The sequence below is a fragment of the Phaenicophaeus curvirostris genome, chromosome 4, assembly GCF_032191515.1.
Source record: "Phaenicophaeus curvirostris isolate KB17595 chromosome 4, BPBGC_Pcur_1.0, whole genome shotgun sequence".
Lineage (NCBI taxonomy): Eukaryota > Metazoa > Chordata > Aves > Cuculiformes > Cuculidae > Phaenicophaeus > Phaenicophaeus curvirostris.
Window position 1 is genome coordinate 30,565,735 of NC_091395.1, and position 19,761 is coordinate 30,585,495.

The following is a 19,761-nucleotide window of genomic DNA, read 5'->3' on the forward strand; positions in this document are numbered from 1 at the left end:
AAGTCATAATTGTTTTTATTCTGTATAGCTCTAAAAAAATTTTTGAAAAAAATACTTGCCTTAAATAATTAAATAAAATTCCAGTTCTGGAATATTTCTGGGAAATTAAAAGTGAAAGCAAAGCTAAAACTTCTGAAGTGTCTACACATACCTTACTCTGTGTTCAAAGCTTTTCCCTTTTTTTTCCCTCCCCAAAATGTTGGTGAAATGTAAAATGTTTCTTGTTCTGCAACACAGACATGAGATGTTTTCCTGCATGCTGACAGCAGCTGGTACAATAGAGGCAGCGACGAGTTCTTGAACCATTTCAGATGCAGCCTATTTTATTACATCTTCTTGACGAAATATGAGTCTTGAAGACTGAACAGGGTTTGGTTTTGATTGAATGCTAGGTGAACCTCCTTGCTAAGTATCATAACATCCTCCTGTTAATGGACATTGCTTATAATTAGATCAGTGAAGAAAACTTTTAAGGCCTGAGGTCTTCTCTGTAGTCTTCTGGTATGGCACAGAAACTCAAGAACTCTGCATTTGTGAGAGTTTTGGTGAAATTTCATTTTGATGGAGAGTAGAAATGAGTATTTCGAAGTGTTAAGGAATCCTGATTTGACATATAGGGAAGGAAATACTGAATTGCTTTCCAAACTTTCTTTTATTAACGTGTTAGCCCAAGACTTTGGTGGACATGAATTACTTTTAGGAAACTGTTTTGGGGTGGAAGAGGGGTGCAAAGAATTTTGCAGGGTTTGGGTTCAATCCCAGAAGGAAAATAGTTAAGTAGAAGCTGTGTCTGAGGCCAAGCTTATGTTTGCTGCCTGGGTCTGTGAATTTTTACTTTAAAACAAACAAACAAAAACCAAGCAACAAAAACTTGCATGAAAGAAAATGTACCTTAGTCATATTTTGATACTACTCACTTCAGCATGGTAAACCTTTATCCATACGTAAATTCTACAAGAACATGCAGTTCTCTAAAATTAGGCTGTGTTTTGGCTTCTTATGGAGTGTAACACTGCCCTGAACAGCCATTTTTCCATAAGCAGAACTCTTTGCCTAAGACTTGGTACAGAGTTGTCACTGACAAAAGACACAAAACTATGTACCCGCAGAAAGTACTGTAGTACTGTTATTCTAGCAACACCTGCATTTCAGGAGACTCCTTGTTTTACTGTTCTTGCTTTCTTCTTTTTGAAGTTTTTCATGGCAGCGGAAACTAAAACAGAGTGAGAGACAGGGTTTAGAAGGTAGAGATAACATCCAGAAGAAGCATGGAGGCAGGAGGTCTGGTAGAGCTGGAGTTAAAGCAGATATAGTTATGTACTGGGTGGTAATAAACATGATCCAATGCTGTTAGCTATGACCACTGCTGATGTGGCTCAGGAAAACAATTGCGACGTTAAGGTGCACTTGAAACAGTGCCAGTGGTGGCCAGGGTGAGCCTCTGGAGAAAAGTGCAGGTTCCCAGAGGAAAAATAAGGGATTTGGAGAATTCTGTGTTTCTGAACAGAAATAAGACTAAGTTTTAGATCCCACTGCTTGCTCACTCATGTAAGTAAATTTACAACAATGTCAAGAACCATATCTATATGTTTTTTCTTCTTTTTTTTTTTCCTAGACACTAGAAACGACATGCAGAAGGAAAGTAACTTGAAAGAACTCCTTAAAGAACTGCCTGAAGCTCACTACTGCCTGCTGAAGTACCTGTGCCAGTTCCTGATAAAGGTTGCTGAACATCATGTAGAGAACAGGATGAACCTTTGCAATCTTGCCACTGTATTTGGACCAAACTGCTTTCAGTAAGTTGAGGTTTTCACTTTTCCCTATATGCTGATGGCGAGCATAACGGAGCAGATGGCCAGAAATGTAGCTCAGAACCTTAATTTGTTAGGATGGTCAAATAGAGGCAATGACAGGGGCTTTGTGATAAATTTTAGTGCTAAAGTAATTGAGCTGAATGGGAGTTGAGTTGCTCTTCCATCTCCTCTTGCTCTTTTTCTTAACAGTTGGTCAGTTTTCTATCACTTTATCAACAGCAAAGCAAGAGTATAAGAATGAAAAGCCTTCGTACTGTATAAGTGCAGGGAGACTTGTGCTCATACAGTTTTCTTCCTTTGCCATTAGGTAATATGGATGCATCACTGGAGATGGCTTTGAGAAAGGATGCCTGGGGCAAAAGGACTCCTGTGCAGCATCCAGGTGCAGTATGATTCCTGGAGATGGATGCTGCACGCTTTTTGCAGATTTGGGTTTCTGATCCGGTGTCTGTCCTCAAGATGCCAATGATTCTGGGCTCTTTACCCATCTAGTGTATCTCTTGAGACTTCTTACTGGCCTCACTAGTTTTACTTTTTTCTTTCACTGACCCCAGTTCCTTGGTGCTTGTGGTGGAGACAAGGTGTTGTATATGCTAGTGGAACTTGCAACAGTAGCGAGAACAGTTATTTCCAAGTGCAAGAACACACTTGAATGAGAATGCTTCTGTTGAGTCACTGCTGTGATGCAGTGCCCTATTAACAATTTCGCACTGGTCTTGTTTGCGGTATGCCCAGTGGCTGACATCTAAGTTCAGTCATCAGTCTTGAAAGACCCGTGATATCAGCAAAAAGAGACAAGTGAGTTCCTTGTAGCAAGTGTCGGATTTGTACTGAACGTTGTAAAATTTTGCTTCAAAATAACATTAAGGTTGAGATTAGATTACTCGCCTTAGACGTCCTCTATAGCCAGTGAAAAGAAGTAGTCTTCAATGACAGAAAACAGAAGTTAGGCTCTTTGTAATGTATTGAGCCGGTTCCGCATACATAGGCTGGGTGCTGCCTGCCTTGTTTTTCCCTTGAACAGGGGGAGAACATGCAGACATAAGACATTTAAACCAAAGCTTGTCCTTGTGTTTACACTACTGCCTCATCTTAAGATGTTTATGGATGATGAAGGTGAATATGCCAGGATTGAAGTATTTGTGGTGTTAGTACAAAAAGATAAAGCATATTTTAAAAAGAATTGTCTTTCTCTTCAAAAGAAAGAAAACCCAAAAGACAGACTCAAAGGTATGAATAAGAGAGTTATGATAACTGCAAATTCCTGACAAGGAAAAGCAAAATCATTTTCAAAGGTTCCATTTGTATGAGCAGTTTGGGAATTTCTGTCTGAATATATTAGTAAAGTTAAGAACAAACAAAATAAATTAGAAAAATCTGTGTCTGGTGGCTAAATCTGTGACTTAAACTCCCAAGTGGCGGTTGGAATAATTTTGAGTTTACTCATTGCTTCCTTCAAGAAAGCTTAAAAATTAGCTCTGTGTACTTTCTAGTGTAGCATGCAGAGACTTGCAGTTTGGAATTGCAATTGGCATTCCTAAGATTAAAGCAAGGCACACTTCTTAAAAACTGCATGTGTGTGTGTAAGAGTAGCAGAATCATATGATTCCATTGCAGAAGACTGAGAAAGGCAGATTTCTCTGGAGGTGAAGACTTGGGGGCTCTTGTGGCTGTATATGAATGCAGCCAGCCATGCAGTTGTGACATTTAAATAAATGCTTGTGTGGCAAAAAAGGCAATGAAGGCAAGGCTTGACACTTAACAAATGGCTAATGTGTTTTTTGGAAGACCCAAATATATCAGAATTATGGATGTAGTTTTTTATTTAAACTAAATTTTACTATCTGATAATTCAGCTATGTGTTTCATCAGATCTTGATCTTTTCAAGGTAGTTCAGGAAAAGATTGTGAGCAACAGTTAAAATATACATTTTGTCCTATATTAGTGGATGCAGCCTTAAATTGCTGCAATTGTGACCATCTATATCGACAAAGATTTGATAAGAGGAAGAAAGAACTTGCAGCATTGAACTTCAGGCACTGGGCTTAGCCAGCTGGTTGGCCAAGCAGCCAGCAAGAAATCCTCAGAATGGAACTAAGATCTCTGGAGTAAGGCTGCCTAAAGCCTACTTGGCAAGGGCTGTTTTACTACTGGCTCCTGGCACCTAGAGAGACTAGCTGCAGAAATTAAGTATCAGCAGGTGGTTGAAACAAACACTCCTCTCACTTTGCATTGTCTGTTCAGAGCAGTGTTTGAGGTGTTTCTCTGGGAATAGGAAGGAAGGCTTCGCATCCAGCTTGTCAGCAATTACACTGCTGAAGCAGGAACGTCTGGGATTTTTCTGTCAGAAATTCACACTCATGTCTAAAATCGGCATCAGTGCCTGGGTAGTTAATGCGCAGTGTCAGCGAAGAGAAAGCCCATCTGCTGATAATGAAGGATTTCTTTCTACAAGTTACTTTTAGTGACATTTTAGCTTTTTAAATGTATTATCTCCTACTTCATAACTGAAACTGTTTAACAATTGAATAATTCTCACTATTGGGCCACTTTCAGACGTTTAGTTTTTGTTTCAATTCTCTTCATCTCATTCTGTTTTTCTATGTCATGTTCTTTGTAATTTATCTTAATCCTAAACTTTCAAACTTTATTGCTTTTATCTTATCCACTACTTCCCCTGCTTCTTTACTTGCTGTCTGACAAACTGTACTAGTGCTGTTTTAATAAAAGGTTATCTTTCTGTATTTCTAATAAACAGAAGAGGGGAGAAAATGGCTATTTGCATTTCTCATCATGAAGTGTGATGCTAGAGATAGGAAAATGTAAAGGGTAAGGTTGAACAGCTCAAAAAAGGAAAATATGATAGTTTGAGACTTAGTTCACTGTTTTCTTCAAACTTGGATTGTTAAGATTTATTGTGATGGAAGCCAAAGGTCAAGTATACAGAGAAATACAGCCCTTGAGGAACAAAGAGCATGAAGGTATAGGAACTTAAAGGATTGTCTTTTCTGTCACCAGGCTAATCTGTTTGTCTTTATCTGTGTGTTAGCCTCTTATCTTGTATCCGAGCCTACAGACACAAGAATGTATCTGTTTTCAGCTGCACCTGTTTGTGGTCCAGTGCGTTAAGACAAATCACTTTCATTAGCTGAAATACAGGGCTAAGTTATGGCCATGTGGTCGTATCTTTTACAGTCAGTAACATCGGTCTAGAGGGGCGGAGTAGACTGCCTGAAGCTACAACTCTTTAAGATTGCTGCAGCTCTGCTCTCAAAACCTTGTGTCATTCTTCTTGAGTGGCTCATGGGTGTCTGAGGTGCTAACGAAAATGGGTTTTTGAGGGCTGGAGATACAAAGAACCCGTGTAGTGTTCCCTATCCTCCAAATTGTTTCATTTCTTGTGGAATCCCCTAGGAGAAAGGTAAGATGACTTTGTAGTTCTCCTCTACACAAGATACTGTAGAAACAGCAGAATTAGCAGTTGAAGAAGACAGAGCATACAGCCCTTGGTGGTTTGTAAATTATAACTACGGTCCTGTCATTCCACACAAATTGCTTCTGCAAAGCCGCATAAGGAAATGGAAGTGTGCATTCTTCATCTCAGACGGGGTGGGGTTGAACATCATTGGGAATTTGTAAGGAGACGCAGTTTCACTTGGAAATCACTGGTTCTCAGTGGTGACAGGGAGCTGTCAGCAGTTGCTGCATGGAGAAATCAGTTCAGTGATCTCAGTCCAGCTCATTACAGGCAGATGAGTACCTCCCAAGTCCTCTTGGCCCCTATTTCCACTTGAAGCCAGTTTCTCAGCTGTGGTGGTTGATAACAAAGCCTGTTTCATGCCGGATGTTATTGCACAATTCACAGTATAGATCTCTCTCCTAAGTCCACTCTGCATTTAGCCTGTTGCAGTTTGTTTACAGGGACCCTGAGGTAAATTCAGTTAACTTACACTTGAAATATAAGTAATTCTTTCACAGTACATTACTCTGACCTCAGGTTTGCTTAATTTCTGAGTAAGAGCTCTGACACAAGGCTTTGTTTTTTAACCCATTTGAGATTAGCTTTCTTGAGCGTCCTCATGGAAGGAGACACACTCTTGACTTAAAGTGATCTGAACTGAAAGAACCAAGTGAGCACTGGACTGCGTGGACGGGAGTGGCATGGAGCAGCAGTGGGTGAGCAAAGCATACTGGTAGGATGTTGTGCAGAAGTGTGAAAGACTGCTGGGTGCCTTATTTTGAAATTAAGGGCTAATGACTTGATCCTATTCCCAAGTAATATTTCAACTTTGAGAATTGCTGCTTTTTCTGCTTTAAAGTGGCTTCACCAATAATTTCAGTGTTTAATATCCTGTAAAACTCGTGGTACTAATGCGCCTTTAGTCTCAGCCCTGCTTGACTAAGTCAGATACTGGTGCCTTGTTTAGACAAAGCACATGTTTTCCAAATACTTACGGTGGAGCCACTGTGCTTTGCACACGGATCACTCTAAGCATCTCTCTGGGAAGGGCAGGGTGTCTGAGGAATATAAGATGAGGACACTAGACAATTTGGTTCTGCCTGTGCTGTGTATCTATTCATGACTTCACAAGCTGTTGTGAGAACTCAGTGAGAATTTTATAGCTCAAAATTACAAGCCTATGCCTCGCTTCTAGAAACATCAGTTTCTGGTAGTCAAACTGATATTCTGCTGCTGTTTCAGGTGCTACTACTGAAGTAATTTTTACCTACATGGCTAGAAAGGGATTGAGTCCCACCGTTGAGGATTTTGTAACTGGAGTAAGATGTGCAAGTGACACTAAAAGCGACAGTTTTATAATGCCTAATTAACATGGCTATTAGACATAAAGGAACCATGAATATGAATGCAGTTCCATCATAATGTTTTAACAAGGTCTACATAAAAAAATTTGAAAAATTTCCAGGGAGTAGATCATTAAAATGATGAGAGAATACTTTCTCATAGGGACTGGGTTTTCAAGTCAGTTAAGTGAAATTTGTAGATATCACGACTTTTCAGACTAAGAAAAGCTGAAGTAAGGTGCAGTGTGGCAACAGATGGGATTTCACTTATATAAATATGAAGGGTGGTACGTGCTCATAATCTAAATTTATTATGTATGTAGAGCTGAAGATGTATTGCAAAGAAAAGGTCACCATGGATAGCTCAAAAAGTATAATAGTCTTTGCTATGATGGAGGTTTAATAATAGCCAATAAAGGAAAAAATAAATGAGAAATGCTGTAAAATATGCTTGTTTTAAGGGGCAGAGAGATGGAAATGGATCAAGTATGTTACACTGCCATTAAAGTAAAGCAATTCATGCTGCTCTGCTTGGTTACATTCAGAGAGGGGTGATAAACAGACTAAAGCCATGATCTTTAACCTTGTGTTCTGCATATGTATCTCACCATACATGGGCAGAATTGTTCAGAATAAGATGTTGAACTTTTCACAGGTTTGATTTAATAAAGTATGACTGATGAAGTAATGTGCAGAAGGTAGGGCAAGAAAGCCGTGAAATTTTGCAGAGATTAAATATTGTTTCTTGTTTGTATGCTTTGTGGAAACTTTAGAGGCTGAACTGTTTTTCAGCAAGGTAGAGTTTTTGGTGTTAGCAGTTGCTAGGTAGGTGTTTTTTGTAGTTCCCAGCAGATATGGTTTAGGGGAAGGTTCACTCTAAAACCCACAGAAGCTATCTGGAGCCTTTGTTTTGATTTGAACTCACTCTAGTACGTTTTAAATACATTTCATAGGAACGAGGTTCATAGGGGTGCCAGGCTTATTGAAACATTTTGTAGAAACACATCAGGAAGGTATCAGTCAGAATTTGCCTCAATTATCAAGCAAACTCTCCACTGTGCCAACTCAGGAATGCATCATTTAGCATGGGAAGAAGAGTTTCATTAAATCAGAATGGTTTCATGGGCCTGTTGCATACATATACTTTTTTTATTTGGGCCTGTTACTGTCCTTTAGTGAAGATGTGACACTCTTTAAAGTGAATTGGTCAAAGTATACCTGCACATCCATCAGTAGTTGTCTCATTTTTTCTTTCCTTAGTCTGAGGCCAGGTCCCACATTAATGAAATCTACCGGCTAAGACTGACCCACAGTTGGCAATGTTCTGCAGTGTAAAATAATACAGTTCCTTTGAACGTTAGGTCCTGTAACTCTGGTATGCATTGAATGTTGAAATGATAGCAGTAAATATTCTCTTCTGGAGTTTGCAATGTGTTCTGCTGCAGTGGAATCCTCTCCCTGTTACCATGCAGAGGTACTGCAGAGAGAAAAATCTTGAGAAGGATCAGTAGTGTGCAACCCTTACAAGAAGGCACTTTTTTTCTGGGAGCATCTGCTTTCAGACCATTCTTGTTGAAATGCACATCTGGCCTCAATAGATGACAGTTGCAGTTTTACTGTAGATAGTTATTTGTAAATTTTAATGTGCTGGTTGTAGTAATCAGTGTTTTACTTCCATGTTACTTCCCTGTGAAATAGCTTAGATGAGATTTGGCTTTTTGTTTAGATGGGTTGTTTTTTCCTCTTGTACAACCACCAGTTGTCCTCAGCCAAAAAAATACTTCAAACTTCTTTTGTTTCTGGTTTTTGCTCCCCTGCTTCTTCCCTTTAAATCTTTGCTGTACCTTCTGATCTGTGCTCTCTGCCACTTCATGAGCCTTTTAGAAAATTCACATCCATGCAGCTACTTTGTGGATTATTGAGAAGGGAGTGTGTATGCTGGAAATATGGTACGATGGGAAACACTGGATAATTGGAGAGGTATTTTAAATGCTGGAGAACATTCTTCAGATATCTTACTGCCATATTAAAACAGAATTTAAATCAGCTCGGAGCACCAGAGTCTAGTAAAAGGTGTAGAAAGCCTACATTCCAGCAGATAATCATTAGATGCTTCAATGAATTGTGTGCTATTTTGTAATACATGACAGCATTGTATGAAATGAATAAGGAAGGCAAAGGAGCATAGACTGGAATACAGAGCTTCTTTCAGTATTGTGTCTTTTTGTTGTGTGTGGCTTTAAGATCTATGGTAAGCAGTTCCTGGCTGCACAGAGGCCTGGTTCAAGAGAGCAAGAAGTTGCTTCTTCTGCACCCAAGTAGTTGGTTATTCTCCCAGAAAGTGGAGGAACCTCTTTTTATATGAATCTGATAGGCAGTTCTGCAGAAGGCAGCCTCCATCTCCATGTTTTGAAAAACCTTGTGAGTTATGAGCCTGCTTTCAAAAGAAATAGCAACTCAAAAATGAAATTAGGAAAACTAGTATAAAACATGGGGTCACCTGAAGCTGAGAAAATCTTGCTTAATTTTACTTTTAGTGTTCTACTCAGCATGTGAGTTTTCTTTTTTTTTTTTTTGACTCATCCTTCTTGTATACTTTTGGGAGGAACCTGACTCTTCCAATTAACAGTTCAGAGCATTTAAATTCCTCGTGCTGTGTGGTAGTCATGAACCCAACTTTTAGCTAAGTTGGTGGTATCTCATTCAGTGGTTGCCTCAATTAGATCTCTGCCTAGGTTCCATGGACTAGATAGTTTGATAAACAGATATGCTATTTAATGTCAGTAAGAGAAATTACAAACAAACCATGGTATTTATTATCACCATAAAGTTAATCCTCCTTTCCAAGAAAATGTTTCCTATGCCTGCTAGCTAACCTGTATCCACAACTGAAATGTTATAAATTCTCTGCAGGAACTTTTGTGTGTTGAGTACCTGTAACAGCTGTCTTTGTGTTCTGTCCAATTTTAGCGTCCCCTCTGGATTTGAAGGTGTAAAAGAACAGGAGATCTGCAACAAGATAATGACAAAAATGCTGGAAAATTACAATACCCTGTTTGAATTGGAAAGTTTGAAGAAGGATGAAGAAAAGCCTGTATGTGAAGAGCTAGCAAGAATTATTTTGGTAAAAGTGGGTATCTCTACTATTCCATTTTGTTACAGCAAATCAATACTGGGGTCTCTAGAGTTTGCCACTATGAAGTCCGCTTGTCTCAAATGCATACCTGAATTTAGAAGTCATGTATTCTGACTCAGAACAGCCATTTCTAAGTGCACTTGAAGAGAAGGTTGAATTAGTAGTTACTATTCAAAGGAAGTGCATTGGAGTTGTTCAAGAGAAGTGATATAATTAAAGTATTAAATCTTTGGTGGGAAGAGGGCATATGTGTAGCATCAAAGGATTCTAAACTTCAGAAAATGTTGACACAAATAAGTAGTATGGCCAAAAGTGTCCTGTTCTGGCAGTGCCATTTCTACTACAGAAAGCAGCCTCAACTCTGTGCAGGAAACAGTCTTCAGGACGGTTTGCAGTTCCATCATTCCCTTTTGCATGTTAGCTGTGCACGTAATTACTCCCTTCCAAGGTATGAATTCTGATTTTGAGACGGTTGAACTACATGTTTTCCCTTGGTGGGGTTTTGTAAGCTCCCACTGATAAAATCACTGTAGCCTGAAATGGCTGTAATTGAAGTTGTCAGAAAGTAAGTTATAAAAAATAGTGGTTTTGACATTGACAGAACAAGAAGTTTGGTGCCAGTCCAAGTTCTACCAGTTGTCAGTACTGTGTGGTGAATGAGTGAGCAAGTCTTTAGCTGTTTAGTCTTGTAGCTGTTTCTAACATTTACCTAAAATCACAGAATCATAGAATGGTATGGGTAGGAAGGGACCTTAAAGATCATCCAGTTCCAGTGTCCCCTGACGTGGGCAGGGGCACCTCCCACTAGATAGAATTGCTCATAGCCTGTCCAACCTGGCCTTGAACACTTCCAGGGAGGGGGCATCCAGAAATTCTCTGGGCAAGGTGTTCCAGTGTTTCACCACCCTCACTGTAAAAAATGTCTTCCTAATATCTAATCTAAATCTACCCTCTTTCAGCTTAAAACCATTGTCACTCATCCTATTACTGCACTCAATGATAAAGAGCCTCTCCCCATCTTTCCTGTAGGCCTTATTTAAGTACTGGAAGGCTGCTATAAGGTCTCCTTGGAGCCTTCTTGTCTCCAAGCTGAACAACTCCAACTCTCTCAGCCTGTCCTTATAGCAGAGGTGCTCCAGCCCTCTGGTCATCTTCGTGGCCTTCCTCTGGACTTGCTTCTGTGGAAGGAGATAGAATGACCAATGAGTTGTAGTGCCCTCCCTAATATATGTTACTGAACTCACAGTAACTTCTGGGTAATGGCAGAGGAGAGTGATTTTTAGCAGTTGATGGTCGCTTCAGTTACAAGAACAGGTTAAGAAGAACGTAATTGTAAAAAAGACTCAGTACTTTAAAGATCCCAAGAGGAGAGCTTCAGATAAGTCTTCATCTCATTCAGGCCTCAGCCAGCTGCAAAAGACAAGGTAGTCTTTCCCTTCTAAGGACATATTAGTAATTGGGGATTCACAGAAGTTGGAAACGGGAGATTCCAAACAGCAGTTCAGAGATCTGGGGTACCAAAGTACAGGGTGACAACCAATATCACTCCAACAAAATAGCCTAAAAGATACAGTTAAGTGAGATGAAAAAATGTTGCCTATCTCTTTGCCTCAGGAGACGGATGACTGCCTGAGAGGAATGAGCCATGCCTGAACACAAGGGTTTACATTGTGTTTGTGTATTTGGATCTTGTTCATAGCTTCCGAATTCTACTGGCAGTCAGCTGCAAAAATTTGACCTGGTTCCTTGTCTATCTAATTTGGGAGGGAAGTCTTCTAGCTTAACAAAGACAAATACTCAAACACAAAAAATACAAACATCTAACATCATGTAGGGTGGGTGGGTGGGTAGGTAGGTAGATAGATAGATAGATACATACATACATACATACATACATATAAAAAAGAAGTGCTTGTTGAAATGCTTGTTGAAATTTCTCAGGTGGCTCTTTGAAAGTACTTTTAAATTGTTCCCAAGCATTACTTTTCTTGTATCCTAACATATACCCTGTTCTAGCCAACTCATATAATAAATTAGAGGTGGTGCACTCAAAGAGAAAACCAAATGGTAATAAGTGAGATTCAGTAGAAAAAAGCAATTGCCAGTTTGCTAATGCATGAACTGTTAGATACAGTGGGAGCTAACTGATACATGTCGTAAAAAAACAAATACCTCAGAGAATTATTTGGCATGACCTGGGTCATGGTGTCCAGAAAATAGCAAGCCATTTGTAAGCGAAATTACTGCTTCTTGAAAAGCCATCAATGAATTCATGTGTACAGGTAGCTGGAAAGAGGTTTGCCAAGTAATACTGTTGGTAGGAGTGAAAAATGTAGGATGCTTATGAAAAAGCTCTCATTAATTGAGGCCCTGTTGGGCTTAAGGGTGTTGCATTCAAGTATGAGTCATGGTGGAATGGGGGAACAGGCAGCAAGGAAGGGGAAGAAAATGAGAACCAGCCTTTTACCAAACTCAGCTGCATTTATCTAAGTGGCTTTTTTAGCTTTTATATTGTGAGCAGCAAGAAGATGTACAGCAACAATTTAGATGATCTCACGCGCTTCCTCCTAGGGTATTTCTGTCATTCAGTCCCCAAAATCACTCCTTCTATTGCCAGGGTTTCACCCTGAGTCACTACATTGCAACCTTTGCTGTGATTGCCTTCACTATCTCACTTTTCTCACTTTTTCTTGTTTACGTTTTTCTCCTGAATTCTCAAAGCCCTGTCCCGCTATTCTTCCCATGCTCAGATTTGGTAGCCCTTCATTCCCACTCGAGAGGAAACACTGGCAGTTTATAGTGAAGTAAAAAAGCTCTGACACTCTGGGTACTTCGTTTTCCATCACCTCTAGTTGCTATGCACACATGCTGTAGCCTCTCCACAGCCCATATTTCACTTTGCCATCTTTTATTTTAAGTTCTTGAATGTGTAGATAACTTTTCCTCTATGTTAGCAGAGTGCTTGTGGTAATGTGACCTGATTTATATATTCTCCTGTGTATGCAGTTTGGGGCTTATTGAGATGCTTTTCCTAGACAAGCATTAATACCTTCTTTTGGTTGGAATGCTGCTACTGTCTCACCCAAAGGTAAGGTTCCCAAAATGGGAGTGGAGATGCTTATAGGAAGAAATTAGGTTTTACATTGTGTTAAGAGATTAACCTTGTGATGGTCAAAGCCACCAGTGCTTATCCAGGTGTTTCTTGATCAAAAGTTTTGAAAGAACACATACAAGCATGAAACTTTTTACATAGGGAGAAGAATGGCAGAGATTTGCAGGGCTAGCTTGAGTCAGAACTTGAAATCCCATGACAGTCGTTTAAAAAAGAAGGGCATCAAAAGTACAGCATTGAAGAATGCACTTCGGGCAGTGCTTTACAGTGCCTTTCTAGCTTACTGCATTATAAAATTAGCCCTGCTTTTTCTTATCTCTTTCTCATGGCTTTGGGCTCTTACTTTGGTGCTGAAATCTCTCCTGGAAAAACAGGAACCTATTTTTAGTGAGTGTCTAAAGATACCATGAGAGTATTATTTCTCCCTACAGTCTTTGATTGTTCTTGAGATGGCTTAGGTGCCTGTTGCTTTATCTAACACTTAAATCAAATTTTGAGCAAATACCCAGAAACAGGGGAGTAGTGTCTCATGCCATCCCATTATGATACGGGAATATACCTCCTCTTGTGTGCTTGATGATGTTTACCGTATTCCTGAACTTGCATGACTCCTGACATTTCATGGTCTGGATATCTTAAGGTTTTCCCACACTTTGGTCATAAAATTGGGGGATTTTTAAAAGCTGGAAGTACTACTGTTTTAAAATTAAAACAAGAATATGCGGATCATTCAGGTAAAGTCAGAACAGCATCAAGCATATCTTTGAGCAGTGTATTGGGAAGGAAAAACAGCTTGAGTGGAGCAAGTTGTATCTTGTCTACCATGTTGGCGATAGCTGGGGGAAATCTATGATGCTACAAACTTACAGAAGGAGTATGAGCATTTCAGTCAGGTACAGATTGCAGCAGCTTAATGAAAGACTGTTTTAAAGAAGCCAAAAGTTAATAAATTTTAGAGATGGGAAGAAGAGATGTGATTCTGTAGGGCTGTTGGTAGTTGAACTACCATTCTTGCTGCATACGTGCACTTAGGAGGTGCAGGAACACCTTCACCCCAGTTACATTTCTTCTGTCAAAGACTGCTCAGTCATTGGGAAAGACAAGTTGTGCCAGTTAGAGGGATTTCTTAGCTTTCTTCCTCAGCGGATCATAATTCAGAACGTAGGGGAGCTAGAAATCTCTGCCAGCTGCATTCCAGTCCCTGCTTTGTTCCCAGGATTGTAAAGCCTCATTGCTCAGGCATACAGTAGGATTAGAGTTTTTCTTTTGAAACTTATATGTTAAGGAAAAAAAAGTGCAATTTTCACAAAATAGAAAATTTATCTTAGGATAACTTCTGTTTCAAAGGGAAATTGAACTGTCAGGTTCCTGATGACTTGCCTGAAAGACTTCATTAGATTCTCACTCCATCTAGTAGAATGGCATCTATATGCTTGCCCAGGAAGGTGGCCAGCAGGTGGAAGTATAACATGTACTTTCTCTAGAAATATGTATATATGTTTGGAAATTCCTTATCATAAAGGAATTATGGCATTTGATTTTTTTTTTTAATTGCAAAATAAGTTGGAGTTTATTGGTATTTACAGTTTTCATTTGCAGCCAGCTATTATTACAATCCTTAAGACTTTTATCCAAACTTCAGTTTATTTTCCTAACCCCGTAAAGGTCTGCAAGAATCTCGGTGTGTTGATCTGTAGGCTCTGTTAGTTAGAGGCAAGTGGGTGGAGAAGTGAGTTGAGTGTTCTGATTAGCTATCTGCTCTGTGTTCAGATTTTCAGGATCATAAATGGCTATTTTTTTAGTTGGGCGATATCATGTGTGAACAGTTAATTCTCTGTTACAGTATCTCTGCACTGCTGTGCATTTATCACGTTATAAGTGTCAGGGTGTTATAATAAAATGTTATGTTTGGCTTTGGAATGGAATTCTTGGTGTGTATGGGTGTGGTCCTGACATTTTTGTGTCACTACAGTGGGTGATAGCTTATGTAATGAAAGATTAGTCAGCTTTGAGTTTTAGTATTGCCAATTTTATCATTGTCTTGATTAAATAGGTTACAAAATCTACAGTAACAACAAAAATAATAATTTTGAATGAGGACCTTTCTTTACCAAAGATCTTAAAGCACAGTTCTAACTGCAGCTGCTATGTTGTATAGCTAGCCAGTGTTGTACTGTTACCGCTGTCATGAAATGGGACCTTTAAATAACAGTGATTAGACTTCTCTGATGATTAAAGATTGGCAGTGAAGAGTATTTTTATATAGTTCAAGTGGCAAGGGAAATCTGGGCAGCAGACTATTAGGAGATTCACTCTTGGAAGACTTCTGGAATTACCCTTTCCACTGGTTTCAGATAAAAAATGTTGGGTTTAGCAGTGTGATGTTTTTTAGCTCGATATTGTCTTTAAATAAAATGTACAACCTATTACCTAGTCACACAGGGTTATAAGATTTTTTTTTCTATTTTTTTTTCACTTTTTCTATCTAATGCCTTCATGATGGAGTACTTCTAGTTTTAAGAACCAGTCAGCTCAGAGCACATTAATGTTTGCACTGGAACACAAGCACTGGTGTGATGAGGATATAATGCTGTTCCTGGCTTAACTGCATATTTGGGACAGGAATGCAAAAGGCTTTTTTCCTTTTCTTCCCCTGCTGGGTGGTAGAATACAAAGCTCTGTTCACCTGAGGCAGAAGACAAAGCAAGTCCATTTATAAAATTAAAATTATAGCATTAAAATCAAATTAAAAAATCAAAGTTACAAAGTAAAATAAAACTATAAATCTGCAATTTCAATATTATGAATATAGTGTAGGTGCATTCTGATGACCTCTAAGCAGGCAGATTTCACTCCCTGAAGAGCTACCGATTGCTTGCTTGCTTATTCCAGTTGGACACTCGGACCAGATCATTTGGCCTGGTAAGATGGTCAGTAACTTCTCCACCTTTGCTTGACTTCTGCTCCCTTTGCAGTCAGTTGTAAAGCTTTATCTAGACTGAAAGCCACAATGTTTTGGATTATTTCCTCAGATGCATGAAGCAAGATCGTTGCTTTCCATTCCTCAGCTGTTTTCACTTAAATACCTTAGCATGAGGATCTAATACCTTGACAACATCCAGGAGAAACTGCTGAAAATTCAACAACTTCACTGTCGAGGCTCCCTGTAAATAAGTCATCCTTCTTTGCCACCTCAGTGCTCTGGCCCCATGGTTACACGTTCAGCAGACATGAGAGCAATCCCTCATTTATATCAGGAAAAAAGGCATGCGCATCTAATCCACATTATGTTGCCCTGGCTAAGCCTACAGGGTCTAGATAGTTTCCTTTTATTCTCCTCTCATGTCTGTGACCACTTTAGCATCACGTTAACGATCAGCTTTCAGTACTGGATTAATTCTTTCCCATCAGGAGGCAGTGGGAACTGATCTCCTTTGAAAATCCTTTCTGAAGGTCTCAACAAATGTTTCCATTTGGTTCGGTATTCCCTTATTTGGGCAAGTCATACCAGTTTTCTCCTGCCTGAGCCAGGGAACATCTAAGGGTGGGAGTTGGGTTTACATGGGAGATGTGAAGATGGGTGGGAAGTGCATCAGGAGAAGGAGCACCTGTGGAAGTCTGTCTCGGGTTTTCTGTTTAGTATTTCTTGAACTAGTTATCACTTCACAGTTATCCAATGGTGAGCAGATGGGCATGTTTATATTAAGGGTATATAGTGATTCAGCCAGAATAACGTTTTAAGATGGGAGCTGACAGGAAATGAGTGATATGAGATATGTAGGGGAAGGTTTATAAGCCTCCAAACCCTTCACCCATAGCAGATTCAGTCTGGAGCGAGGAGAATGGTTATGCTTAGGCTGTGATGCAGAAAGACAAGCGAAAAATCAGATGATCCCTAAACAATTCCTTGTGTAATTTTGAAATAGCTTTCCAGTGCTTTCAGGTCTTCTTTTTTTTTTGTATATGTAGTATTAGAATATTTCTGCTCCTGAAGTTCATTAAAGCGTTCATGAGATTATAAACCTGTCACTTGTGGTGATCCTGCATATTGACACAAATATGTTAATGCTAAACTCTGAAAAGCAATAAATGAGTATGCTGCTATTTCTTTAGCTAGAATTTTGCCAACAATATTTGCACTTTAACACATTAAGATATAGCACTTTTAAAGGGTACAGGGTCATGTAACAAAAAACTCTCTTTCTTGCTGTCCATATTTCTAGAATATTATAATTTTTTTTGAACCCAACTGGCACATTTTGAAGTTGAAATGCTTAGGAACGTTGCTTTTACTCTCTCACGATTTTTTGTTTAAACAAATACCCAGTGATATTATCGCTGCCCCATGATAATACCGCATAGCCAAAATGTAGAGAAAATAAGATCCATATGTGTATATGTGTCTGTCTGTATTTGCACATGTTTCAGTTGAAATGTTTTTCATCCATTGTCCATTGTTCTTTTGTGGTAGACTGGGTTTTTTTGGAGGGGCTGGGGGGAGGGGAGAATTGACATAATGATTTAGCACTTGGGGATCAGTCCCTCTTGGTCAGTAAAACAACATCTTTCAAAAGGGAAGCATCAAAGTCAACACCAAGAAACAAGATGCAGTAAAATAAGTATGTGAGCCTCTGTTCTAGCCAGAAAAAAAAAGGAGGAGACTCTTTTTGTCAAGACAAATCTCTCAATTACTCCTGTTCAGGTTCTCCAATGTTTATTACATTTCTCGTTAATTAGTTGTTGAGTTAATCAGGTTACACAAAATTATGTGCATTATTCCTACTGTATAAATCAGCAGTCAGTGCTGTCTTTGTAGCAACAACATATTGCAGGCAGGCAGAAATGATCCAAAGTGATGACATGCAAGACATCTTTCAGCCTGCGGGGATTTAATTGTTTCTAACCTCTGCCATTAGTTTCACCTGTAGTACTTTCAAAGTGGAAGCTTCAGAAGGGCTCAGCACTGAGTTAATTCTTTTTTCCGTTATAAAATGGAATGTTCCCATTATATAAGTGAAATGTTCATTGACTTCAGTATAAGTCCTGTGCATTTTTTTTAAAAGCCTGTCTTTGAGGTTTGTGAGGATCAATTTGTCCAGGAGAAGCTGGCTGGTACAACCTGATGTGCCTATAACATCCATGGCTTTGCAGGATATTTTTTGCCCCAAAATTTACTTGTAATAAACAGGGCTCAGGGTGGTCTAAGTGTAACAGGGATATGTGATGCAAGGGACATAGGGGGCCAGATGCTCTGTATGTGTCTAAATATGTAGGTTCTTGAAAATGTGATCTATCCAGCAGATTCAGGCATTGCTAAATTCCCCGTGTGAAGGTTTTTTCCTGGTGAGTATTTTGATTTTTAGATCAAAAGTGCGATATAGCTTTTCCAAGACTGGGATAACATGAGATGCGGATCTGGAGAGCCTGGGTGTCTCCCATAGCTAGGTCATATTATTCTTTTAGATTGTACTTTCTCTATTTATGAATAACATTGCAGTAAATAGATGTATCAGACTCCAGTTTTCAGAATTGCAAAGGAAAATAAAATGTTCCCCTGGAACTAATTGTAGCTCTGTTATTGAAAACACACATACGTTTTGGGTACACGCAGCAAGAGCGCAATGTTATGACACTTTGTAAATGTTTGATTTGTTTTTTTAATCTTAAATTCTGCTACAGGCTCCTTATTTATACCTCAGCCATAAAAAGCTGAGTTGTGGTTGTTAACCTCTTGCATGACACCTTAACCTTGACAGCTAATGTATGCTGGGCACATACAAGTTGTGGGGATGGGCATAGAAAACAAATGTTTTCAGTTAGTGAAGTCTTTGTAACCTTTTGCAAGTTCTGGAATTACATTTGATCCTAGCATTACCAGCTTAACTTTTTACAGCATTAAGTAACAAGTCTTCTTGGATGCCTGGAAACACATATTTCTTTTCCTCCTAGAAAACACCATGATACTCCACAGCTGTTCCAGCATTGAGGTATATCATGGGATTATTACTATGTTTGTCATTTCCTTTTCTATATTGCAATCCTGTCTAAAAATAATTGATTTCTGCATCTCTGTCTTGCTTTTGTATCACCATTCATGACCTTTGTACGTGTTTCATAGTAATAATTGCAGTAGGTTAAGGTTGTACTGAAGCGAAACAGAGTAACCTTTAGCTGTTTATTAAGAGATATGGTCTCAGGTAAAAGGTCATATATATAAACTGTCTTGGGAGAATAAAAGGAAATTAAGGGGAACTGAATAGGGTATTAGTTTTATACTGAAAAGTAGTGATGCGTTTTTTGCAGGCTGTGAGATTTTGCTTTTTATTACTTCTGTCTGAAACAGCTCTACTGAATTCTGTTTATTAAAGTGTAGTGAAAATCATAGCAAGGTAGAACAGCAGATAGGTACCAAGTCAGCTTTACTCTTCTTCCTATATGCCAACAGCAACCAGGGCAAAAATCCCATATATAAATAGTAGTCTTTTCAGTCTTTGTTATGTAGTTTGTTAGATAAGAGAATGTTTTAACAGCTTTGCTAACGTTGTTCCCCTTCTAACAAGGATCTTTTCATCACTTTCTGAGTATAAAATGGAAAGGATACCTAATTACAAAGAGAATTTTTTTTTCATCATTACTATTCATGTTCAATCATTGTGTGTATTTTTCCTGAAGGTATCTGTGCCGTTGAATACTGGCTCTGTGAACTGATGTCTGAATAAAAGTTAGTTATTCAATCCAGTTAATATTCATGAGAATACCTGTGACCGCATGAATTAGAGAAGTGCCTTTGAAAATCCCCATGCAACTGACTATACTATTTTGGTCATAAAAGCATAGATTATTTGATGCTTTGTGTGTCTTATGGAGCCTTAATCAGCATGATCACAGAGGGGAA

At 39.0% G+C, this 19,761-nt stretch overlaps 1 protein-coding gene across 6 annotated transcripts in view; it reads left to right on the forward strand.

The window, feature by feature from the left end:
• The window catches only part of FAM13A (family with sequence similarity 13 member A), a 132,231-nt gene that overhangs the window by 13,363 nt on the left and 99,107 nt on the right, over nucleotides 1-19,761 (forward strand). For 5 of the 6 annotated variants that reach the window (XM_069855644.1, XM_069855645.1, XM_069855646.1 and 2 more), the window contains exons 4-5: nucleotides 1,616-1,796; nucleotides 9,589-9,748. In XM_069855644.1, coding sequence (XP_069711745.1) covers nucleotides 1,616-1,796; nucleotides 9,589-9,748 — 341 coding nt within the window. The remainder of the gene's footprint in view (nucleotides 1-1,615; nucleotides 1,797-9,588; nucleotides 9,749-19,761) is intronic. The other variant, XM_069855650.1, reaches the window with a different exon arrangement.